This window comes from Coptis chinensis, chromosome 5 (genome assembly GCF_015680905.1).
Source record: "Coptis chinensis isolate HL-2020 chromosome 5, ASM1568090v1, whole genome shotgun sequence".
NCBI lineage: Eukaryota > Viridiplantae > Streptophyta > Magnoliopsida > Ranunculales > Ranunculaceae > Coptis > Coptis chinensis.
In genome coordinates, this window is record NC_141460.1 from 10,960,324 (window position 1) to 10,987,810 (window position 27,487).

The 27,487-nt window shown below is 36.7% G+C and overlaps 1 protein-coding gene and 2 long non-coding RNA genes across 3 annotated transcripts; 2 read left to right on the forward strand and 1 right to left on the reverse strand.

The window, feature by feature from the left end:
• Positions 1-14,054: 14,054 nt before the first annotated feature.
• On the reverse strand, positions 14,055-15,849 carry LOC147496651 (HVA22-like protein e). Its single transcript, XM_086559593.1, has 5 exons — positions 15,717-15,849; positions 15,597-15,623; positions 15,353-15,475; positions 15,073-15,259; positions 14,055-14,350 (listed from the first exon to the last, which is right to left on the reverse strand). The coding sequence occupies exons 1-5, from the start codon at positions 15,761-15,763 to the stop codon at positions 14,333-14,335; spliced, it is 402 nt and encodes a 133-aa protein (XP_086415719.1). The 5' UTR covers positions 15,764-15,849; the 3' UTR covers positions 14,055-14,332.
• A 7,694-nt stretch (positions 15,850-23,543) lies between these two features.
• LOC147496652 (uncharacterized) lies at positions 23,544-24,358 on the forward strand. The gene is made up of 3 exons (XR_015196634.1): positions 23,544-23,828; positions 23,985-24,149; positions 24,237-24,358. It is a non-coding gene; the product is annotated as an uncharacterized LOC147496652 (long non-coding RNA).
• Positions 24,359-26,193: 1,835 nt separating this feature from the next.
• Positions 26,194-27,207, forward strand: LOC147496653 (uncharacterized). The gene is made up of 3 exons (XR_015194263.1): positions 26,194-26,267; positions 26,370-26,446; positions 26,712-27,207. It is a non-coding gene; the product is annotated as an uncharacterized LOC147496653 (long non-coding RNA).
• The last annotated feature ends 280 nt before the right edge of the window (positions 27,208-27,487 follow it).

Sequence of the window (27,487 nt, forward strand, 5' to 3'; positions counted from 1 at the left end):
CAGAATTGCTCTCTTATAATCTCTCTCTCTCTTTCTCGGTTTTGGTTAGGTTAGGTTTCTACAGAAAAACCTATATTTATACTGTTTCAGAAAAAAAAAAACCTTCCGAAACAGTCTTTTCATGCTGAAATACGGTAGAGTGCGGGTCGCGCCTAATTGTCTGGAGGTCGACCAAGGCATGAGCGCGGGGTGCGCCCTACACGTGAAAGAGAAAAAAACACATTTTTCTCTATATTCTCCACCTCGGTGAGGTTTTAACACATAAAATCGAGTCGAACACATCTTGCAAGAACACATCCATCCAGAACTTGCAGTCAACCGCCCCGAAGGGCCATGCCCACAAAGGGCTCTTTCAACCATGTAGGATTTGGAGCAAGTCTAAACAGTATTGGAACTTAACTCCGGTGACAACCTTTGTCAATATATCAGCAGAATTGTCATGGGTGTCCACTTTCTCAAGTGCTACATCACCATCCCATATGACATCACGTATAAAGTGATAACGAACATCAATATGCTTGGTCTGAGCATGATGAACCTGATTCTTCGCCAAATGAATAGCACTCTGACTATCACAAAACAAAGCAACATTGTTCTGCTCAATATCCATATCATCCAGAAGACCTCGAAGCCATAGTGCCTCATTAACTGCCTCTGCCACTACCATATACTTTGCCTCAGTAGTAGATAGAGCAATTGTAGCATGTAGTATAGAACTCCAACTAACCGGTGCACCATGCATCATAAACACATAACCAGTAGTTGATTGTCGTCTATCTAGATTACCTGCATAATCTGAGTCCACATACCCACTAACATAACAAGTGCCTCTACCATAAACTAATCCCGCATCTAAGGTACCCTTTAAGTACCTTAGTACCCATTTCACAACCTCCCAATGCTGCTTCCCAGGATTTGTCATATACCTGCTTACAACACTAACTACCTGTGAAATGTCTGGGCGTGTGCACACCATAGCATACATCAAACTGCCCACGGCGCTTGCATAAGGAACATTTGCCATATGCTTTTGTTCTTCCACCGAACTAGGAGAGAACTTAGCTGAAAGCGTAAAATGCCCAGCCAAATAAGTAGAAACCGACTTTGCATTCTCCATACCAAAACGAGAAATTACTTTCTGAAGGTATTTCTTCTGAGATACAACTATCCGTCGCTTCTTCCTATCTCTGTCAATCTCCATGCCCAGTATCTTCTTAGCTCCACCTAAGTCTTTCATCTCAAACTCAGAGCTAAGTTGAGATTTCAACTTGTCTATCTCCACCATGCTTTTGGAAGCAATAAGCATGTCATCCACATAAAGCAGTAGATAGATAAAGTTATTACCATGAAGCCTACGAAAGTAGACACAATAATCATACTTACTTCGAGTGTACTCATGTTGCATCATGAATGTGTCAAAGCGCTTGTACCATTGCCTAGGTGATTACTTTAACCCATACAGTGACTGATTCAATTTGCATACATGATCTTCTTTCTCAGCAACAACAAACCCTTCAGGTTGTCTCATATAGATCTCTTCCTCCAAGTCCCCAAGCAAGAAAGCATTTTTCATATCAAGTTGCTCTAACTCCAAGTTGAAGTGACCAACTAAACTCAATAACACATGAATGGAAGTATGTTTGAACAACGGGGAAAATACCTCATTGTAGTCGACTCCTTCCTTCTGTGAGAAACCCTTTGCTACCACTCTTGCCTTGTACCCAGTACTGTCGGACTCAGGAAGGACCTCTTTCTTTCTGAACACCCATTTACTGCTGATAATCATTTTGCCCTTTGGCAATAAAACTATGTCCCATGTGTAATTTTTATCAAGAGACTCCATCTCTTCTTGCATTGCTACCAACCAATCTCTATAATGAGTATCTCTAACAACTTTCTTGAAGCTATCTGGCTCATCATCTTTGATATTCAGTGCATATGCCATTAAATCCACCTGACCATAGTGTTTCACCGGCTTCTCGTGCCCATACTTGTGCACTTTTTTAACTTGTCTCTTTGGCCTAGGGTCAGCCAATACAAGTTGCGGATGTTCATGCTCTTCTTCCTGTTGCTGTGTGGTTCCATGATTTGGTACCTCATCATGAACCAACCAGTCATCTGCTGCATCAGACAACTCAAGCTCAGTGGCTTGAACTTCTATGGGCTTCTCACCATTCGCTGACTCTTTTCGGCTTACTAAAAGATAACACGGAAGTCTCATTAAATGTAACATCTCTGCTGACCAGGAACTTGTAGTCTTCTAGACGCCACAATCTATGTCCCTTTACCCCATTTGCGAAGCCTAAGAATATGACTTTCTTAGCTTTAGGATCTAGCTTGCTCTCCCTCACATGGTAGTAAGCTGTCGATCCAAACACTCACAAAATACTATAATCAGCTGGGTTATCTGACCACACCTCATAAGGTGTCTTGCAATCTATAGCTGGAACTGGTGACCTATTATACAGGTAACACGCCATTGACACTGCATTTGCCCAATACTCTTTGCCTAGACTGGCATTAGACAACAAACATCTCCCTCTTTCAAGCAAGGTTCTATTCATCCTCTCTGCCATTCCATTATGCTAAGGCGTGCCCTTGACTGTCCAGTGTCTGGCAATTGCCTGTCGTGCACAAAACTCTTAGAAAGGCCTATAGGTATACTCAGTACTATTGTCAGACCGTAGTGTCTTTACCTTCCTATCTTTGCGATTCTCAACCCTTGCTTTCCACTTCTTAAATGTCTCAAACACTTCATCTTTCGTTTTCATCATATACACCCACACATAGCGGGTATGATCATCATTGAATGAGACATAATAATGGTTACCTCCTTTAGAAGCCACTCTGGAGGGTCCTCAAACATCCGTATGCACATAGTCAAGGATGCCTATTGTCGTGTATTTGCTTGACTTGAACTTGACTCTATACTATTTCACATAGACGCAATGCTCATAGAACCCCATACTTGGCTTCTTCAAGTCCTTCAAGAACCCTCGCTTGCACAACTCAGACAAACCCTTTTCACTCATATGCCCTAGTCGCATATGCCACATCTTAATACACTCAGAATCATCACTACATGCAACCACTACTACATCACCTATCATCGTACTACCTGTAAAAGTATACAAGGTTCCATGTCTTTGACCCTTCATTATAACTAAAGAGCCACTGAAAATCTTTAAGACTCCACCTTCGCCCACAAATTTGTGGCCTTTGGAATCCAAGGTACCAAGAGAAATAAGGTTTTTTTTTAGCTCAGGAACATGTCTCACATAATTTAAAGTCCTCACTACACCATCATGCATCTTGACCCGTATAGTTCCAATCCCTACCATCTTATAAGCAACATCATTACCCATTAAAACAGAACCACCATCAATGCTCTCATAAGAAGTAAACCACTTTCTATTCGAGCATATATGGTAGGAACATCCGGAATCAAGAATCCACCTTTTGGCCATATAGTCTTTTGTGGACACACAGAGACTTAACTCATCCCCTTCAGAGCCTGAAGCATAACTTGCCTCAATTTTAGCCTTATTTTTCTTCTTACCATCTCTCTTATTCTCTTTCTTCGGGTGAGGACAATTACTTGCGTAATGTCCCTTTTCATTACAATTATAGCACTTCACATGTGTCAAAGGCTTCTTTGACTTGGACCTAGACTTCTCATTGCTTGTAGAAGCCTTTTCATAGCGACCTTCCTCTTGCCCCTGACCTGCATCAATGCTATTCTCAACTCTTGTCTTTTTCATCAAGTCATAAGAAAGTAACACACTTTGAACTTCACCAAGATCAACATATTCTCTGTTCATAAATGTGGTCATTAGATGCTCATAGTTTTCAGGCAAAGAGAATATTAAATATGCCGCTTGATCCTCATCATCCATCTGCATACCAACATTCAAATAATCTGCTAGGCATTGACGGAACTCATTAACGTGCTCTTGCATCATTAAACCACCCACCATCATGTACCGATAAAGACGCTTCTTAAGGTACATCTTGTTCGTAATGCTATTGGTCATATACATAGATTCTAGCTTGAGCCAAATACCGGTAGTGGTATCTTCTCCCATTACACTATACATAATCTCATTAGCAAGACACAACCAGATTGATGAACAAGCTTGTAGTTCGAACTCTTCACAATCATCATCACTCATACTCGCCGCCTTTGCTTGTTTCCCCTTTAAGGTCTTATGCAAACCTTGTTGGATGAGGATGTCCCTGACTTGGACTTTCCAAATCCCAAAGTTATTCTTCCCATTAAACTTCTCTACTTCAAACTTAGCATTTGACATCTTAGGAGCCATTTCTCAAGTTACACACAATAACTTAAAAAACAATTTCACTTCGGAATTTTATCGAACACCTTGTCTACACAAATTTCGAGCACTATGGTTCACTACCAAAACTCAAAATCCTAGGTCGTATACGTACGCTCTGATACCAATTGTTGTGAATAGAACAATGCGGAAACAACGTTACCCACAACAAATAGATCAATCTTACACAAGGATCGATCATTCTCACTAGACAAGACTTCAACACCCTCCAAGTAATATCCCAACACTTCTCAATATCAAATAGCAAGCATATAAAGTAAAACAATTAATGTAAAAGGAGAACAAACCATAAGACAAAGATATATTGTGGTTCGGCAATTTGCCTACATCCACACTGCGAGTTCCAAGTTTTCCTTGATGTCCAGAGTAACAGATTACAAGTCTCTCAATTCACTCACAAAGAATAAATATTCAACTCATACAGAATTGCTCTCTTATAATCTCTCTCTTTCTTGGTTTTGGTTAGGTTAGGTTTCTATAGAAAAAACCTATATTTATACTGTTTCAGAAAAAAACTTCCGAAACAGTCTTTTCATCTTTGAAATCGGTTGGAGCGCAGTCGTCGCCTAATCGTCACGGAGAGGTCGATGAGCAAGGCATGGGTGTGGCGGGGTCGCCTACACGTCAAAGAGAAAAAATACCTTTTTCTCTACAATATATATATATATATTTTTTTTTTTTGCTAAAAGGTAATTGATTAACTTAAAAGAATAAAGGTTACAAGAAGAAAAAATAAGAACATTCTGATATGACTGGACTAAGAAGGATAAAACAACCATGTACCCTTCTCACTACAACAGTTCTTAGTGAGTAAATCTAAAGTACGTAGTATTCTGGTTCTCAAGATGTCTCACGAATGGAGGTCGAGACTGCCACCATACACTTTGCCCTTTAGTTAGCCCTGCTCCATGTCTAGCACAGCAATCTGCTCCCAAATTAGTTTCCCTCCAGATTGAGGTGATATTAATCCATGTTGCTTGCGCTTGCAATAGCTGCCATCGTGCCCTGACTCTCCAGTGCATATTACCTTGTTGGAAAGCTTGGACTACTGCAGAAGAGTCTGATTCCACCCATATATGCCTCCATCCCATTTCTATAGCTTTTGTGACTCCTTCCACAATCGCATATGTCTCCGCCATGTAGTTGGTAGAAACTCCTAATCCCCCCGCTGCAGCCCCAAGGAAAGCCCCATTATGATCTCTATAAACAAAGACCCCCACCCCGAGATACGGATTACCCTAGAACTTCCATCTGCATTCATCTTTAATACTCCAGTCGGGGGAAGATTCCAGTAACATTCGAAGATTTTTGGAGATTTTTGAAGTTTGTGGCTGAGTTTGAAAGCTCGAAGTACCTTCAAATCTCTCATCGAGTTCTTCATGTGTCCCGAGGACTTATGATAAGCCCTTACTGTTGCCCTTCGAACCAAGAAACAGATTTCTCTGAAGTTGGAACTCTTGCTGTCATACCTTTTTCTCTACAATACATTTGTGCAACCATTGGATACATATGGTCTGAAAGAAACAATCGAAGATTCAATGGAATTTCATCGACACCAGCAGACATTAGTAACATGTTACTAGGAGATATGAAACATTATTTGGAAGTAAAGTTAGTTGGAGGAGGTGAAAGATTTTACAAGCCCAAGAGTTCTTGTTGTTTGAATAGGACTCAATCTCAAGTATAAGAAGACAACAATTCAACAGGTTCGATGGCTTCTCCCACGTACTAGTTACATCAAGTTGAATTGTGATGGCTCAATGAATCAGGAAAATGTCGGTTAGGGTGGACTGACGAGTGATGAAAAAGGTAATGTTTTATTTGCCTTTATTGGTGAAGATGAGCATTCAATCCTATTTCAATAGTTAAATGCAATAGAGAGTGGGTGCATAACTCATGGATTTTAAAGAGTCATAGTGGCATCCGACTCGTTAAGAGCAATTCAAATTCTAAGAGAGATAGAGATTTCTCCATGGCAATGCTGGAATCTGGTGGCCATAATCAGAAGATTGATGTTTTGTTTTAATGTGGTTTCTTTACTCCATGTTTTTCGAGAAGAAAATAGAGTTGTCGATCACTTGGCAAAACTATCTCTTGACGAGAACAAAGATGTTTTTGTTTTTACACCTCATTTATGTAATCTTTTGAACTCTATCATAGAGGAAGATGTAACAATGGTTTATGAAATGTTAAGTTATAATACAGGTGGGATCTGCAAAATCCCATCATCTTTTCAAAAAAACAAAAAAAAAACTTATTTCCCCGTGTTAGTGTATTTGAATTGAGTATGAATATGTCCTTGATCGATTCAATTCAACGAGCTGTAGTTACAAAATATTTGATTACACGAATAATTGATTCAAGCTAGATCATGTTAATTACCAACTCCTGCTGCTATTTGTTAGATCCTAGAGCTATCTAGAACAGCTAGAGAAGTTTTATTGGGCGATCAACGTGCACGCTTTATTGGAGCTGGCTGCCATCGATACTGAAGTAATCCTTCATAGGTTCATCAAACTAATGTTAACGAGGAGGATTTGAAAATTGGGTTACTAAGCACGAATTGTTAATTCTAAGTCTCTTCAGCACATGAAGCAGTCTCCGAAAGACATTTCCTCTCAAACCCAGGTCAAGATTTCTTTGGGCAGCAAGAGTTGTTGGAATCTCTTGTGTATTTCTAAATACTAGTGTGTGTGTGCAAAGTGGAGGAGATGAACAAATGGTATTCTCGCCACTTTAGTGCATAGTAGATAGTCCCACATTGGTTATCCACCACATCGGGTAGGGTTCGGGCCTGGGCTTGGGCTTACTGTTGTGGGTAGTGGTTTGACCAATAGCCTAAACTTGTTTTGCCTTTTTCTTGAGCAGCAAGTTTCAGTGTTCTATTAGGAGTTGGTCTCTCTTTCTCCTAACCTCTATAAATAGGACTGTGAGTCCATAGAGAAAATAGACTTGATCAGAAACTCAACTCGAGAAACAGAAAACTAAAACCAAATCCTTTTCTTCTTCTCTTCTTCACCCGGCCCCGAGAGAGAGTTATATTCTTTGCTCTAGAGGGTAGTCTGTTCTAGTGCAAAGTCAGGCTGCTGTTAACCATTGAATCCTGTGAGGAAGACGCCATTGTTGCCTTTCTGCACCATTGGAAGGGTCGAAATCTTTCCTTAAGGACAGCCTAATCCGCGCCTTGGTTATTCCTGATTCTTCTTTGTTGTTTTTCTTTATTGCTACTGTTCTTTCTGTTCTACTTTAGTTGCTGTGTTCATACAACTATTCTTACAATCCTAAGGAAAGAGTTTTGTAGTAGAACAAAGGAGAGTGCTTTAATACGGCAATCAAAAGATAAGTCTTTTACTTTGAATTATTTTTGTGTTATTGTGTTATGACTTTAGAAATTTTCTAATAATTTCGTTTTTGTTAGGAAAACCAATTAAAGATTCAATATTTATTGATCTTTTGTGGTTTATCAAACCCTATATGGTTGTAGACCTTTCTCCTACGTTTGTGGGAGTCAAATATGAGATTTCTATCAAGAAAAACGTCAAAGTTCGTCTTTTTTGACTGCTTGCGTCACTTTCGTTACGAAACTGCTATAACTTTCAGCTCGAACTCGGTTTTGCAATCCGCTTTTTGGGTTGAAAAGCTGATTCAAAGAGATTTCCAGTGGTATAAGGCTTGATACCCAATTCTTCATGAGCTGGTTCAGAATTACAGTTCTTTTGAACTGTTTTTTCTAGGAGGAAAATATGGTAATCCGATTTTTCAATCGGTTAGGTATCGTATTCTTTCACTCTTTGCAATTCTTTTGGTTTGATTATATGGTGATATTCTTGCCTTGAGTTGCATGCTAGTTTTTCTTAGGAGGGAAATCCCTAAGCTTAAACTTCTTTAATAACCTAGTCAATAAATTATACGTGTTTATCACTGAGGAATTAATTGGTTTGACTAGAAGTAGTTTGATATTAATTTTCTTTGTACATATGTAGATGTATATAGATGGTCTAAGAGAGACCTAAAGATAGTTAATATCAACCACACTCAAATCTTGGATAGTAATTATAATGTATTCAATGCATAATTACTTATCTTTATTGAGTGAACGTGTTGTTAGACGATGGTTATAATTATACTATTGTGAAAATACATGTTAGATGAAGTAACTTGTAGCTTATATCCAATATAGCATATGTTAAAGTTGTGTAGCATGCTAGTTTTGGATATTAATCATCGTGGATTTACTTTAAACTTGATAATAGTTTATTGGTAAATTTTTCTAGTTGAAGACATTAATGGATTGAGCCATTAGATGTTGTGGTAGTACTTGAGGTCTTGTTGATAGGGTATTCTATCTTACTTGAGCTCATATAAAAAGAGGAGGTGGAGTCCTCAGTTGTTTTGCATATTCAGTGGCTAGATTTGCTTAAATATTGTATACTTTTTGTTGTGAGGGGTACAGTTAAAGTTTATTTTTCCTGAACCTATGATATGATATTTACCATGTTTGGCATGAATGCATTATTTAACATTGACATGAAGTTTAACCATGTCATATATTATTAAGTAATGAGCATCGTTGTCTACGAGAGAAAACAATATGGGAAACAATCAATATCCTCTTAAACCTAATTTATTAAGGAGATGTAAGGTAATGGTTTGTCTTCTTAGACAATATCCTCCAGTGACTATTTTAGACAAGGAGATGTAACGCTTGTAGATTGTCTTATTAGGCATTATCCTCCTATGACTATGGATAAATAGCCAAGGTGATGTACAAGTGCGTGGATTGTCTCCCTATGACAGTTGGAATGTTGAATGATGAAAAGAAGGATGATAATGATATTATCTCGGGTAAAACCTTTTTCATCTAATTCTTCTATTCTTTAAAATTCATTTGAATCACTTGTGGATTTCCTTTCATATAGATAGCATGAACATAATATGACTATGTTTAATATGATCTAGAATCATAGACTTGAGTAAAGTATATTCTTGTCATAAAAGTGCATTTTATTGTTGTTGTTTCTTTTAGTGTTTGTAGCGGTATAATGTGTTTTTTGCATGTAAGTTTGATTAGGTTGAGTAACCATTGAACTGTGGGGGGTAGTGACCCATATGCATGACACTGTTTTACCATAGTTTATCTCACAAGATAATTGGAAAGACACTGAACTACAAAGTATGGAAAGGTCTTGGGCCTATCCAAAAATGTTTCAAAATGTGGGGGGTGTCTTGCCAAGGCTATTGTGAATGAATCTAAAAGAAATATATATATATTTTTTAGACCTAGAATTATCAAGTAGATGTTCATTGGTGAAACTCATAATAGTGATGTTTGTTTTCAGTTGTCATGAGTGATAACAATTTTGTAGATACCACACTATTATTGAATGTCTTATATGCTAATTTTATTTGAGGTTGTGCTTTCTGAGAAATTGGCATATAGTGGTTGAATGTTCATAATGAACTACATAAGATAATCCCATTATTTCTGCACAAGAAATTTGGAAGACTATCAATGAGTATTTTCACCATTAACGGTGATGATGTTTATATGTTTCTTAAGGAAGATTCATTAACCTATAAGGAAGTTGTCTGTCTATGAGAAGTGTCTTTTTTGAAGGATACAACTCCTCTAAACTGGACTCTTGATTTATTGGGGGATCTATAGGTTGAATTGGATCTTCAAGAGAAAACTAAAACGTGATAGTTGTATTGCAAAATACAATGTTAATAATAATAGCCAAGGGGTTTCAATCAAAGACAAAATTTATACTATTTTGAAACCTTGCTCATATAACTAGAATTTCTTCTACAGAATTCTAAAGACTCTAGTTGAGTAGTTGTGTGGAACTACAATACCAAGTAGTACCGGTGATGAGTGAAGGTATACAATTTAGTTAAATCTTTGTATGAGTTGATTCAAGCGCCTATAAATGGCATGAGCAATTCAACAACATATTAGTGTCATATGGATGTCAAAGTACCGTTGTTGATAAAAAAAAAAAAATGTGTACTTTCTTTAGAGCAAAGCAAGACATATGTGTTAATCTCTCTTTGTTTAGATGATTTAATATCATGAGTGCTAGCATTGAGAATGTGTATGAGACAGAGAAATTCCTATTTGAAACACGTCATAAACCGTCATTGAAAATGATAGTTTATTATGTTGTTAAACTCATTTCTGTAACTGCTATATTCAGTTGTCAAGATGTTGACGTTTGAATATGGTTGAAGGCCACAGCGTACCTTAAACCAGACCGGCCGGATGGTATAGGGGAATTTTGGGCACTACAGAATTGAATGACTGGTGAATATAGGAATTAAAACTCATGTTGGTCTCATTATATTGTTATAGCACTTAGTAGAAATATTTTTCATTGAAAAGTATGGATATTATGATAGTAAGCATGTGTTAACACATTTTGTGGCAAATATCCATCTTATGAAAAATAATCTCCTTGTGTTTTCTCATACTAAATATGTCAATATCATTGGTAGCCAATTGTACTTGATGGATAATGTATGTGAGACATGACATTGCCTACATTAATGGCATCTTGGTGATAACCCATTGTGTCCTTATAAGGAACTTTGATGTATATTGTCAGATTATCCAAGTACTATAGCAGAGCCATTGATTATGGACTGATATTTAGTAGATTTCCATCATTGTTAGAAGGGTAATATGTTATAAACTGGATCCAGTAATGTTTATGTGTTTACCTTTGGTGGAAATTGAGTGTCTTGGATATCATCCAAGCTAATCGCCTTTAGAAAAGGCATGTGATGATCTTGAGTGGGTTAGCAACCTCTTGGCAAATCTTCCCATTGGCTCTAAACACCTCTGATGTGTATATGCTTTGCAAATTTGTCTCATTGCAATAGCTAAGACATGTTATCTTATGTGCAATGGGAAAAGAATACATGTAAGTTGAGATATAACTTAATCAAGTAGCTGCTAGAGATTATGTTAGGTTGGACTTAGTTTGGCCACATGTCTATCTGCACCACTTCTTTGGAGGCAAGTGGTTATACGTCGAGGGGGATGGGACTTTTGCCTTAGATAGAGGGCGACACTGACGGCAACCCCACCTATGTGATTGGAGATCCCATGAATTAGGTTCAAAGGGAAAAACAAGTCACCTCGTCTCTCTGGTATGCTATTGTCTTTCTTTGAGACGTCCCACCCTATGACTAGATAGCATTATTGTATACTTTGTATAACTTGAATAGCAATGAGAAAAGGCTGAGTTATTTTACTCTTAATGGAATCCATAGTCCATTATTTTTTATGAGATAGTGTATTCTAACTAACTATGTACACTTGATGGATATCCACCTACGTGAATGTAGAACTGGGTCGATTCTTATGAGTATTCAGGCAAGTACTCTAGAGCATTCACATAACACAGGCAGCGCAAGGGCCAAAAAGCGCAACACCGCAGAACAGGCATATAATGAAAGAGCAATGTGGGTGCATGTCCTCTATTTTACTACAAGGGAATGTTGGTTCAAAGATTTTTTAATCCACCACTTTCACGCGTATTATAAGACATGTTACCCTATGACCGGTTCAAGCTTGTAAAAGCACCAAGATATCTTATGCATTGTTTTTTCGATTCTCTCGGCATTTCGTTAACCCATTTCTTTTGTAATATCCTATTCCAAAATAGTGGGGGACTATTAGTATTTTGAAATAGTGGGGATTGTTGGAATCTCTTGTGTATTTCTAAATATTAGTGTGTGTGTGCAAAGTGGAGGAGATGAACAAATGGTATTCTCGCCACTTTAGTGCATAGTAGATAGTCCCACATTGGTTATCCACCACATCGGGTAGGGTTGGTCCGGGCTTGGAAAACTTCTTGTTGTGGGTAGTGGTTTGACCAATAGCCTAAACTTGTTTTGCCTTTTTCTTGGCGACAAGTTTAGGTGTTCTATTAGGAGTTGGTCTCTCTTTCTCCTAACCTCTATAAATAGGACTTTGAGTCCATAGAGAAAATAGACTTGATCGAAAACTCAACTTCGAGGAAACGAAAAACTAAAACCATCCTTTTCTTCTTCTTTCTTCCCCGGCCGCCCGAGAGAGTTATATTCTTCGTTCTAGAGGGTAGTTTGTTCTAGTGCAAAGTCGGGGATCTTTGTTAACCATTGAATCCTGTGAGGAAGACGCCACTTTGTTGCCTTTACGCACCATTGGAAGGGGCTTAAATCTTTCCTTAAGGACTGACCTAATCCGCGCCTTGGTTTCCTCCTATTCTTCTTTGTCCTTGTTTCTTTATTGCTACTGTTCCTTCTGTTCTACTTTAGTTGCTGTGTTCATACAACTATTCTTACAAGAGTTCAGTCCAGGTGGGAAAAAAAGCTAAGGACGCTATGCACACAGATGAGAAAGTCACCAGTATGTGGGCTTTCACTTAACTAATTTAACAAATGATTTGCTTGCCTACAAGATTCAGAAATGATCTCTGTCTCACATTCTATGCAACAGTCCCTTCGCTATGAATTGTTAGATGTACGCATTAATTCCAGATAAGTACTCTCAATCAGGTGTTGAATATATGTAAAACTACAAGCAAGATCGTGCAAGACTTGTGGAATGTTGCAGGCCGGTCACAATTCTGGTTGCCTTATGGAAGAAGTGAAGAAAATAAAAATGTACTCCATGGTAGGGCTAGTCCAAATTAACTTTGGCCTGTTCTGCGTACACCTAAGGAAGCCAGCCAGTTAAGAATTAAGAGAGCGTAACACTTAGTAAGAAGCAACTTGACAAACACGATAGAGGATCTAGCCTTGGTACCCTCTTACGGCCTTCAGATAAAGCTCACTAAAGCACCCAAGATCTCGGATGCTATCCTCATGGAATATTAAGATCAACACTGATAGATCAGGCGTCTGAGGGCAGTCCCAGGATATCAGGCTGGTGTCAGTTCATAGAAATAGTGATGGGAGCATGTTAGTGTTTGTCTAGGTGGCGTGGGCGTGGAAACTAGTTTTGTAGCAAAATGCAAAATGGGCTGAAGAAAACTATCGCACAATCTGACTCTGCAGTAGCTCTGAAGGAATTCAAGATGACCGGCTGCACTGGAATACTAGAGCTTTGTCGAATCATCAATCATGAAGGACCCCCAGTGGCTCTTCTTCACTAGTATTTGGAGAGATATCAGCTCTGGCTGGAGCTGATAGTCGTACCAGAGGAGGAGGTGATTGGGCCTAGGAAAGCATGCAATGGTGGGGCAACGACCCTGAATTTCTTACCAGAGATTGAAAATCAAGATCTAACTAACAATAAATTTGTACCTCAATGGCTTGATATTTTCGTGTAAAGTTGACATGGTATATGCATGAGCAACATTTGTGCATCATCTTCTGTCTAAGTAACATTCCTGTGTTCTTTTTGCTATTAAGAAAAATTGTGAGTGACCCGCGAAAGCGTGTACCCGGAGCTCGTATAAATGACTCAGGAAGTGTCAGTCACAAAACAGTATGCGAAATGAACACTATTTGTGATTCAAGCATTACAATTTCTGGAAAACATGCCTTGCAATTAGGACTCGTCAACTCCAAGATGGATCCTGGATGTCTTCTTGCAGTTCTCAAATGGAAATTTTACAAACACTGCCTTATATATGAAAATGATCGATCACCTGGTTCAGATCTATTTGTCTTTGGTCTTGATAGATCGATCTCTTTGGACAACACAGATTGGCCAAAAGTCGTTCCATTTATTTTTCTTCTAACTGAATTAGAGATAAATTTACACTTTGTCTATTATGGAGGTCATACATGATTTTAAACTAGACAACGTGGGGCATTAACATCAGGATTATCTCATATTTGTTCTAACAAAATCAAATTGCGAGTTACAGAAGTTAATTAACACTATGAAAAAGCACTAAAACCACTAAAAGGGAACGAAAAGAGAATAAGTCACAATGCTCAGCTGTATCTTATGTCTTCACATTGCTAAGTACTTAATTTCTTCACTGCTCGTGCTCCCCCTGCCATGGACAAATTCACCAACTTAGTAAAAGACCACAATGTCATTTCATCAATGGCTGATCACATTTCCGTAGCCAACAATATATGTAGCAAAAAAACAGCCACTGGTCACTGAGACCTGTATTCCTTATCTCTATAGAATTCTCAAATGCAGGTGCATATTCTGATTATTAAAAAAATGTTCACAGTGGTTTTTTACATCTGTAGCACTATAACGGATAAACTACTAAAACCTAACTCTGCGGAGAATTGTTGTGTATGACGCAACATTACTGATGATGAGATTCAGTGAAATCCTAGCTAGCCAATATACTATGCAGTCAAAAGTGTGTCTAGGCTTTCCTAAGCTCTAGGCGCACCCTATTTGGGGTGGCGCCTTGCGCTTAGTACTGCTGCCTGGGCTCTACCTATCCCCTGGGCCTACTTCTTGTAGCTCCCCAGAGCCAATATGAAACTAAAATGATTTGTCCACTTCATTGAGATTTGAGAACATATGTTCAACTTCATTCCGAATCCAAACATATTGATATTCATCAACTACGTCATTATTGGGCGTCTTTTCATTCAAAATGAAATAAAAGTTAAGAGTAATTTTATCTAACTAGCAATCATACTAATATCAACTAATCATGGTCCAAAATTGAGAAACCAGTATAAACGATTTGGCATCAGATATTTAATTCTATCTAATCATGAAATGAACAACTCATTAGCTACTAACCTTCTTTACGGATATGAAGTCCATTAACTTGTTTTTTCCAGTGGGGGACTGATCTTTCACATACTTCCCACCATATTGCCTCAGTTTCTTTCTAACAAACCTCTCGTATATAAAAGCAGCCCCTCGGAACTGTGGAAGCACTAACCAAGCCACTAATGCTAGCTTTATGTCATACCATATTGGTATCCTTCAACCAGATTGCAAAAACCCACCACATCAGAAAAACCCAAGGTGTTATGTAACAATTCAATTAAACAGGGGTCAGGGGTATTATTATTACCAAGTCAAAATAGGTTCCAAGACCATCTCCACGAGTGTAAGAAATGAGTAGAAGATCCAATACGCTAGCCACTGTTCATCATCAACCTTTGAAGTGCTCTCCATTGCTCTAACTGATGCATATCTAGACAAAAATACAACATAAATTCAAACAGAAGAATAAGCTGTTCTTAGCCAAGAGTTGTAAAATTTAACTAGCACATTAAATTGAGAGAAAAAAAAATGTAAATAAATGGTTTCCTTACAATGGGTACATGAGCATCACAACAGGCCTGCAGAAGAGATTAAAGAAAAACTTACATTATAATAAAACCATGGAGAAAGAAAAAGTTCAAAAATACAAAGTGAAGTGTTTGGAAGATTACCCAGCTAAGTAATGCAATTGGTTAACAAAGGTCCAAAATCGACTCATTATGGTAGTTTTTTCGACTACAAAGAAGTAAAAAATGAGTGAAAGTAAGTATGTTTGAACTGCAGGTAAGTGAAGTGAGATTAAGAAACAATATTGTAGCTGGGGACTACTATATATAGTGGCTTAGGGCATCTCCAATGCGGAGTGTAAACCGTATAGAGTGGAAATTTTACATCCTAAATATCAAAAAACTCTCTCCAATGGGGGTGCTATACCGTAGGTAATAGTGTATTAGCTAATAGAGAGGGTGGGGAATTTCCCCTCTCGCTATTAGTTAATAAAAAGCCCGGACGTCATTTTAAATAACGTCTGTTTAACTTAAAAACTCGGACGTCACTTCAACACACGTTTGAAGCTTTATTTTTCTGTTTGCGACGGTCTAAGTCCGTCGCTCAGTAATATATTAAACTTAAAAACATGGACGTTGCTTTGAATGACGTTTGAAAGTGGACCACTATTTGTTTTAAGCTTTCGCGACGGATCAAATCCGTTATTTTACATTATTTTGAATGGGCTGTGACAGTTTAAGTCCGTTGCTATCTATTTTTATACATTTACCTCCACCTACCATTGGAATAGCCACAAATAATAAATATACACTTTATGTATTTGGGATTTCTCTAGAGTGTATAATCCTAATGGCACCTATATAGAGCCTATATGGAGGTGGATTTTTCCACTCTCCATTGGAGATGCCCTTAGTGGATGAATCACTGAGTAAGCCATGGGCCGTGGGAAGATACAAAGCAAAGGTATTAGATTCTGCCTTGGTAGCTGCAAACTTGAAATTAACCGAGAGTCTTAATTAGCACCACCCAGACAAAACTTTTAAAATGGAATCTTACTTTCGTATTAAAATGTAGGCTATCTCGTACTTTACATCAAGGCCCAAAATATCGATATCGATCAATATATCAATTGTCTCGGTATATTTGATATATCGGATATTTCGGATATATCCATTTTTTGGTAATGGTGATTTTGGCCGACATAGTAAATATTATATATCGGTATATATTGGAAATATCGGTTTTATATTTTAAAATGGTCAAAAGTCAACATATATCGATTATATCGATCATTATATAAATTTCACATCGAAAATATATCGGAAAAAAAAGAGTTCTATATTCGGTAGATATATATCGGATTCCTTCTTGATTATGAACCAGGATAATGTATGACGTGCACTTTTTTAGGTAAAGTGTAAAATTGTCAGATGCTGCATTATTTTCTTATGCTGACCCAGACACCACCCAGTAGTGTTCCAATCACCACAATGTTTAGTTTGGACAGAAAGTAAATTTAATAATAATGATGCCCCTGGTGCACGTGCTAACATAGAAATTTCATCTCCTCTCATCCACCAAAATTGTTCCTTCTTGATTATGTCCACCAAAAGATAATGTATGACGTTCTCACTTTTTAGATAAAGGGTTAAATTGTCAAATGCTGCAATATTTTCTTATGCTGACCCAGACACCACCCAGTAGTGTTCCAATCACCACAATGTTTAGTTTGGACAGAAAGTACCATTAATAATATTTTCGTACAGCAAGAAAAAGCATTTCAAATTTTCAGTAGATATTGATGTCCGATTGTGATTATTCCGACTTTTGATGTCGACTGTGATTATTTCGTATTACCGACGTTTGAAAAACTACAATGGCGCACAGCTTATTTGATTTTTCACTAGTCCAAATTATCAGTGCCGACCACAATGCCCGTTTCATTAAATCTCACCATATATGTCACATTCCAAATTTTCAAACAATAATTAAAACAATGATATTCAATTATCTGGAAATCTGGGGTGAAACAAAACCCAATACCATGTTATCAAACACGATATACAAAAAACTGAAATAAAAAAAAAAAAACTAGAAGGAACAACTCTTCATCACATTATTAAACTACAAAAAACTAACCAACTTTATTACATCTGTTTTAAAACAAAACCGTACACTTCAGAAAAACTTAAACCAGAAGACTCCAAGAGTAACTCCAAATCACGTGTCCTCATCCACTGCACTCCACCATCTATGTTTCCAAGAACACACCCACGTTGCAAAACAAAGCAAATATGGGTCAGCAAATTGAATTTGCTGGTATGAGTAAGACTAAAAATAAAATAGCAATACGCTCATATCTTTCGAATAAAGAAATATATTATTTAATTATTTTAACTTGGAAGACAAGTTAGTTCCGTATACTCAAAACGACATGCAATTTCTTCCCAAGTAAAATTTCAACCCCCAATATACATTTCCAAAAAATCTCAGATAACAGGATTCATCATGCTCACTTTCCAAAATAACTCACAATATAATTTCCACTTACATTCAACTTAATACATACACATATGATAACTTATTTAAATATGAATTTGATACACTTTACCTTTAAGCCAGCACGTCGTCTTAGGGTAGGACAACGTCTTTGCATAAAAAGTTAATAAGTCCTACCCTCCTGCAAAACAAAGTTAGATTTTCCAAACGTAATCATTTATAGTATACATCTATTTCACTCTCACTGCAACCATCATGGGTATATACAATTTGGCATAATATATCGCCAATATTAACTAATATTCATATCACACCACCATATCCATGCATCATATCACGCTAACCATATTCACATTCTTTCGTAAGAAATTATATGCATTATATCATAATATATCGCTACTAGGGAGTACATTCATCCCTCGTGAGTATCAACTCACACAAACCACGTATACATTTCCTTGTAAGAAATCATATATATCATATGCAATAGCTCTATCACACGAAAAATCAATATTTTACTTTGCTTATTAATTATCTCGTTGACTCATTTATTAAAAGACACAGCCCAACCTTCAGTTCCTACTCCACGATTTTCACTACACACATTTGCCAAATTACACATATCCGTGTGCCTCACTCACACCGAGCATCACTACAAAACATATGTCCCAAGTGGGATATCGCCTTCAGGAAACATACTTTCATCTTGTAAACTCGTAACTTGTGAGTCATAGCCATCTTTGGGCTTTCCATACACATACACAAAGCCTCCTTTGGGCATAACAAAATATCAGGTCATTCATGGCACATTCAATGAATGTCATTCCCGCCACATTCAAGGAATACTCATCATAATACTAACAGGTCATTCATGGCACATTCAATGAATACCTTAGGTCATTCCCACCACATTCAAGGAATATCTATCATAACACTAACAGGTTATTCATGGCACATTCAATGAATACTTTGGGTCATTCCCTTCACATTCAAGGAATACCCACCTACATTCCCGTACATTCAAGGAATACAGTCAACCCGCAAAGCGAATGCCTTAGTTCCTCTCTAAGGCGACTTTTCACATAACATCATTAGTCATAAACATTTCTTTTCATCAAAGAGGCGTGGAGAGATTTAAAGATGTGGGCGAGACATTAAATTTTCATAGAACACTTTTACACCAGATTTTAACACTCAAGAGTTCTCATTTATTATGATATTTTTATTACAAAACAAACATCGTCTCAAATAATAATTCATTACTAAAGATTCCAAACACAATAACTAATCAACTCACCTCATTATCAATTATATAAATCATAGATATCAAAAGGTTTAATCAGGAATAACGCATTAGTTAAATGTCTCGTGATTATATTTTAAACAACCACAATCACGTACATAATTAAGTACTAACATTGTACACATATAATTATCACAATAACTAATAACTAATATATAATATATAATATAGTGTAGTGTAGTGGCTGCGCTTTTGCTCAAAGCTGCCTACGAATCCAAATCTTTCAAGATTGGAATCAAGCCTTCGTACTTCTTATTAGCCACATAGTCAATGTTATAGTTTTTTCTATATTCATCCAAATGACATGGAACTTAATTATTTATAAAGTAAGGTATGTAGATATACTTTTTCATGTAGAATTCGAAGTCCCAACCTCAGCCCATCTAGAAGAAAACTTAGGTCGAAAATGGTAAAAATCCTAATTTTCAGCAAACTAGATTTCTGACGGACTATTTTCCGAATGACACAACTCTTTTCACAAGTATCCAAACGCATCGAGACTTTTTGTGTTGAAAAGCTGACACACAGAACTTACTTTCTCATGTCTTACAAAAATACTCAATCTCATTCTAAATGTGCCAAAACTAGGCTTGAATACAGTGCGCAGAAACTGATTTCTGACGCACTATTTTCTGCCATTCAAACTTCCATACACCATAATTAATTCCACAGGATTCAAAATGCAATGAGGTCAATTAGAATAGAAAGAAGACTTCCAAATCTTACTTTTTTATGTTTTCATAAAAATCTAGTTCAAACTCTAACTAAATTAAAACTGGACTTGAACACAGTGAGTAGAAACTGATTTCTGACGCACTGTTTTATGTCAACCAAACTTCCAGACATCATATCTACCACCACAGACCTCGAAATGCGATGAGGCCAATTGGCTTGGAAAGCAGACACATAAAAATTTTTTTTTTTTTCATGTTTTGGAGAGAGTTTGAATCTGACTCTAACTATGTGAAAACTCGATTCCAAACCAAGTACAGACCGGATTTCTGCAGTCCGAAAATTCTGACGTGCCAACTTCCGAATGGTGTAACTCATTCTATATAAACCGAAATGCTATGGGGCTTTTTTTGAGTTTGAAAGAGGGCGGATAACACTCACTTAACGTGCTTTAAAGACAACCAAAAATCAATCTCTAAACACACTGAAATTTGTCTCCAAATCAGACAAAATTCATGACTTGAACAGGACCAAACAACACCAAATCAACCACTATCCATCAACAGTTCAACAAAACAATAACACTCAATATACCAACAATCAATCAAATCAACAAACAACAAGTTGAATAATAACACATTTATATCATCAATATTTAAATAATTAATATTCGAAGTTTTATTAATACAGCTTAAATTTGTTTCAACAGTATGTAGACTAATTCGACAGTATGCAGAATAAACAGAAAACTTATATTTTCGACAGAAATTCATAAAATGTTTAAATAGACTATTTAGTCAAGTAAAATCATAAGTTCAGTGAAAGATAAAAAAATATCTACTCACAACTTCACCAGCGCTATACCACCATATGGTGTGTCAAAACAAAAGATGTCACCAACGCTATACTACTATATATATATGAGTAAGTCAGATTAGGGGTGTAATACGGGCGGGTCGGGTCAATTACGGGTCAAATAGTGATGGGGTGGGGCGGGGCGGGGCCGGTTGAAGTATCATGTCTTAGTACCATCACCCGGCCTGTTGGGTCAGTTTCTGGGTCGGGTCATCCGGGTTGGGTGGAAATTATCATTTTATCCCAATTTACCTAAAAAAACTTTCTAATTCTGCAAGTAATATATTTCTAATTCACAATATAGAGAAAAAAAATGGAATCAATCAATAAAAAATAAACAAAAATAAAAAAAACTTGAACTTGAACCCAAAACCATATCTGTAAATTTGAAACTTCTTTCTCGTAATTTATTTGTAAATTGATTATTTTCCATAGCATGATAAAATGAAGATGAGAGCGAAGATCTATAGTTGAAAACAATAAAATATAAACTAAAAGAATTCGAAATTAATACAAGGATGAATGATTCATCTTCTCCAAAATTCGAAAGTTGAATTTGAACTTTTGATATTTGCCCAATGTTCAAACTTGAATATTTGAAATTGATGTTGAACTCATATGTTTGTGTTCATATCTCCCAAATTTCTACAAAAGTTAAAAGAAAATATAAACAAAATACAAAAATATTAGAGTTAGAGTTTTGAAATTATGCGGGTCAACGGCTTTTGACACGGTGCGAGTTGGGCGGCTTGACGGGTCGGGTTTGAGCATAGAACCTACACCCATAGCCCGACAGCATAAAAATGGTGGCGGGGCGGGTCTATTTTTGGGTCGGTGCGGGTTTGGGTGGCGGGTGAAGACCGGGTACCCTACCGGATGATGGGTCAACGGTTTTTTTCACACTCCTAAGTCAGGTAACTCACGAGACAGCACGGCTGCCAATTCAAATAATTTCTAACGATTTGTTTGGTAATGAGAAAGCCACCTTCAGTTTGTCCTTAGATGTTGGTCCTACACACATGCACCTCTCTATGGAAGCAAGGCAGTCCTACCTTAATTGCATCCAGTCATCCACATATCCACTATTCCACTATAGAGGAGCTTGACTTAACCATTGGCCCTAATCAATCAACACTGAATGATACATGTATAGTGGGATTAGTGGCACAAGACTGCCAACATATGGTACTAGCATTATCAATTCATCATATACAATTTTTTTGCTATTAGACTTTTGGAGTTCCGAGACAAGGGATTGTTAATTGTCATAAATCATTAATCTACCATGAAAATCAGTTATATATGTTATGCATTGATTTGGACTTAGCTCTCTACATTTACTTACATGCATCATGCAACATGAGTAGAGAAGTATTGACATCAGGAAGAGGTACAGACATGGGAAGACCGATATTTTACCCACTTTTTCCAAATCTGTATTAGTTAACATAGCCATATCATAAGGGTCCAGGTATAGCACAGCACATCCATGCAGCTCCAAATAATTATCTTTAAACATAGATATACGAGAGAAATCCAGAAAATCATATGCATGCTTGTAGCCATCAATTATAGTAAAAATTTCATTCTTTTCTCAAACTACTAATATTTTGCTTATATATATTTAAGATTGTCATTTGTGATAAAGAAAAATAGTAAAAAAAAATAGTGGAAGACTAAGAGAAGCAAAAGATGTAAAGAAAAGATTTAGATTACTCACTCGTGATACACTCCTGTTGGTAGCAAATCCCCAGCAAGAAACCTCCATTTTCTTCTTTGGGTAAAACTCTCTCTCTCTCGACTGTTTAAAACTCTCCGTGTAAACACTATTTTTTTCAAAAACACCTTAAAAATAGGGAATGGGGTTTATCCTCTTTACTTTATCTCTTTCTAATATTTATCTTTTTATTTTTTTTATTTTATTTTATTATTATTATTATTATTATTATTATTATTTATTGTACTAGAAAAATCAAAGACCATGAATACTGAGTAGTGGAGAATGCTCCCAAGAACCCACGTCAGCCCCCTTTTTCCTCTGAGACTGACACATCAGATTTTACAATAATTCGGCTTAAAAAAAGTAAATCTATGCCCTTCTGCAGATTTCAATTGTTCGTAACCCAAACAAAAATAAAAAAACAAAACTCTTCACCAGAAAAAAAAAAAACAAAAACAAAAACAAAAAACAAAACAAAACCTACCACTTCTTATTCACCGCCATTACCACCACACTTGGTACACATTAGCCTTAAGCCATGGCCACCACCACAGCGGCTGCAACTCGATTTTCTTGGGCACCCATTTACAAGAAGCCACTATCTGAAACTTTGGTAGGAATTGAAGTGCATTCTTTATGGCAGTATTGAATCAGAACGAGTCCCAGAGCATGCGCGCAACTAACTAATGAATTTTTCAAGAAGAATACGCACCTGTTGCGCCTTTTGATGGTTTTCCTTCCAAATATGAAATTGGCATTGACAGTGATGTTGCTCATCCTATTAAGGTACTTTCCTCAAAGTCTGGATCTCTATTCTAGATTTTTTTTTTATAATAGGGTGAGCTTTTGTTTTTGAGTCATTGAAATTAGTGGGATTTGTGTGCTTTACAATAACTAATGATTGCATACAAGAAGTAAGTATAGACTTTCTAACCTTTTAGAATTTTTTTGATACAATAATGACAAGGGGAAGAGCTGATGGAGTTCAAAAGAAGCGCTTAATCTCTGCTTTGTGTGTTGTGGCAATATTTATGGGGTTTCTGTATTTTTACTATGGGGGGGTCCTCTCTCGGATCTCAAGTGCATAGTGGTGCAACATCCTTACAAAAACTCGGGTCATCTTATTTGGGTGGTGATGACAATGCTGACTCGGTCAGCAAGGATGAAACTTTCACAAAATTTGGGCAGGATGATGGAGAGAACAACATAGTGGCAAAGAGCTTTCTTGTGAGTATCTAAAGTGTTGTTGCTTTTACTAATTGTTTTAAATATACCTTGACAATGAGCTTTTCTGAGTTTTCTTTCCTGATGTGTCTTAATGATCAACTTTCTCTTGAAAAGTATCAATATAATAAGTTTAAACTTCTATTCCTTGCTTCATAGGTTTGTGATGATCGACATTCTGAATTGATTCCGTGCCTAGATAGGAATCTAATATACCAAATGAGATTGAAGCTTGATTTATCTTTGATGGAGCACTACGAGAGACATTTCCCTCTACCTGAAAGACGCTTCAATTGCTTGATTCCTCCTCCAACAGGCTATAAGGTTAATAGCTTAAGTGAAAGATAGTTTGTTATTTATTTATTTTCCTTTGGAAATTTTAGAAGTGTCATTGTTTTTGGACTATTGTAGGTCCCAGTCAAGTGGCCAAGAAATAGAGATGAAGTATGGAAAGCAAACATACCTCATACTCACCTTGCACATGAGAAATTTTATCAAAATTGGATGGTTGAAAAAGGTGAAAAGATTATATTTCCTAGTGGTGGTACTATGGTTTGATCCCTTTTCTCTCTGTTTTTGTTGAATGTATAGATATCAACATTGGTGTTGAAAGTGGATCTTAACTGTGCCAAATGTTACAATAAAATGAGGAAAACTCTTTGTCAATTTCACTACGGTGAGTTCTTTTTTATGTCATTTTCATACATGTTGAATCTTTTTAGTTATTTTTTTGCATCTTATTCAGAATCTTTTTTTCTTAAAGTGTTATGTTATTACGTTTCTGGTTGTGCATATAAAAAGTAGAATTAAACAAGAAGTGATACTTAGAATGATATTTGGTGGTCTGTTTTTGGAACAAGAGAAATCCAAGGCCAAACAATCGATATGAAGCACGGTACGATTACAATAACTGGTCATTTCGACCCGTAAACATTCTCAAAGAAGCTCAACAGCAACGAAGGTAAAGTAATAAAAGGGATAGAGATAAAACAAAATGCCAAGAAGGAAGAAGAGAAACCAAAGCCAAAGCAAGCCGATACGAAACCCGACAAACCAAAGCAAGCCGATGCAAAACCCGACAAGCCACAGGAAGTAAAGGCCACCGAAGAAAGCAGAAGAAGCCAAATCAGATCCACCAAAACAAGCTGCACCGGCAGCCAAAGTATCTAAACCAGGGCCACCGATGAAGTTGGTGGAACCGGGTCCGGTCCTTGCATATCCATGGGTCCAACCATATCTATGTTTATGTAGCACCGTTTCGTGTGTCCTCACCCTGCATTTATCTTTGTGACTGCTGCTTTTTTTAACCTGACCTTGGGATTTGCATATCAAACTTCACAAGTAGCATGTCCCATGTATCCATTATTGTATTTTCATCCTGTTTTTGGACTGATCTGATATTGACTCTAATAATGATATTTTGTTACAGGTTGATGTAGGGAAAGACGGAGTTTTAACAATTGGAGAACTTCTGAACCCCTCCAATTTCCCATTTTTATTTGTTGCTTTCATTTCCTCTATTCTCACTCTTTCCTCAGCAATGGTAAAATTTTCTCTTCCTTTTTTTCTTTTTCTAATTATAAATTTTCTTGGAGGGATTCTGTCGATTAGAATTATAGCAACTTAAGATCTCTGTTTGAGGTCAGTTCAATAACTTGATTTCTCTCTTTCAATATTTGTCAACAGTAAAATAAGTAAAATTACACGAAAACTGGCTAACTCGAAGAAATATATGTGCAACTAATGTACATATCAAGCATTATGTTTGTACACCAGGCCAGTATGAAAATTTCATGGAACAGGCATACTTGCATTATCAAACGGGTAGAAAAACAAATCATTCATTGGATTGCCTTATGTGGGTTGGGAAATGATGGACTAGCATTTTAACTTGCGTTTTTTTGCCTTCTTCGGGTGCGTGCAGATAATGATATTAGTGGATGATGCTGGGGGAGTGTGGGCACGCATTGATCATTCACCATGGAATGGTTGCACATTGGTTGATTTCATCATGCCGTTTTTTCTCTTTATTGTGGGTGTTGCAATTGCTCTTGCACTTAAGGTACGTGCTAAATATAGTGATGATATGTTCAAACCTCAAAATATACAAATAAGCTGATAGGAAGTCGTAAACACACTTCACCTCAGCTTCAAATTTGATAAATAAAGTGTCAAACTTTAAAATGAAAGGGATGAGTTCGAGTTTCATAAAGGATGTCTGGGATTTTTTTTGTGACATGGCCTGGCTAGCATATTTCATAGTACGTAGTGTATCCATGTGTCTACATTACTGCACAAGATTAATTTATGAAACCGAATGAAGATGATCTCATATTTAGCTGTTCTAATGTTAATTTGCAGAGAATCCAAAAGTGGGAGATACGATTAAGAAAATTATCATTAGAACGATAAAGCTTCTCTTATGGGGAATTATTTTGCAAGGTAATCTATGGAAGAAATTTAGAAATAAAAGTTCTGCATGAAATATTTCTTATTGTTAACTTTTCTGGCTTTTTTCTAACACAACTTTCTATATGATTGAAGGTGGCTACTCTCATGCTCCTGACGACCTCTCTTATGGAATTGACATGAAGCAAATCCATTAGCGTGGCATTCTTCAGGTTTGCTAACCCTTTTTTTTTGTTCATATTTTAGAAAAACAAAATTGTGAAAGCCCAGGAAACTAAGGGTAAATTTCAACTTGGGCTGTACTAGACCCATAACATGCAACGACACAAGTTTGGGTTGAGTTAGCAATCCTACTCCATCCTACGATTCTAAATGCATGATTTGATCCAGAGACTGGTAACTAGGCTTGGGCCTTTCTACGCCAATTGATCATAGCAAGACCTCTCTTATATCAAGAATTCGTTATTTTACTTGCAGAGAATTGCTTTGGTATACTTGATTGCCGCTCTAATAGAGACTTTCACTACAAAGGTCAGACCTACAGTACTTAAATCAGGACATTTCTCCATTTTCAGTGCATATCGTTGGCAATGGTAAGCAATATAAGATGCAAAAAGATAAAATATAAGAAGTCTTCATCGTAAGAATGCAAAACTTTAATGGCTTATTATCAATGTTCCAGGTTTGGAGGGTTTATCGCCTTTCTCATTTACATGATCACAACATTCTCATTGTATGTTCCTGATTGGAGTTACGAGTTTGATGAGGATCATCCGATCAAGAAGTATATTGTACGTGTATATTCTTGTCTCTCCTATGTGTTACATAATTTGTTATCATTATCAAAAAAAAAAAAAAAACATAATTTGTTACCATTGTTGACATTATCGCAATCAAGATGCCATAATACATATTTGTAGGTAAATTTTGTTTCGTTGAAATGGTATTGTATATGTCTTGATTTGGAGTTTTGGGGAGCTTCAACTTCTGATTTAGCGTCCTTTGCTTCTATTATGTTTTGCATGCGTGTGTAATAACTAATGAGAGTAAATGAGTAGTGGTACACTACTTAGTAGTTTGAAACAAGATTCAAATGATATTGCATAGGAATTTTGAACTAGCAGGATTTAAGTCAATTAATAACTATTTATGGTATTTGTGTTAATGGACAAATGTGTTTTTTTTGTTCGATGATTAGTATTTCCATTTTTATCAGGTATTTGATGATTTTGAAAAACCAATAATTCTCAAGT

What these genes read in the sequence shown, in the direction of transcription:
- LOC147496651 (XM_086559593.1), bottom strand. Translation starts at nt 15,763, where the DNA reads ATGAGTCGATTTTGGACCTTTGTTAACCAATTGCATTACTTAGCTGG. An exon ending in CAATTGCATTACTTAGCTGG is followed by an intron (nt 15,624 to 15,716) that starts GTAATCTTCCAA and finishes TCTCTTCTGCAG; the next exon opens with GCCTGTTGTGATGCTCATGT. An exon ending in TTGGAACCTATTTTGACTTG is followed by an intron (nt 15,260 to 15,352) that starts GTAATAATAATA and finishes ATCTGGTTGAAG; the next exon opens with GATACCAATATGGTATGACA.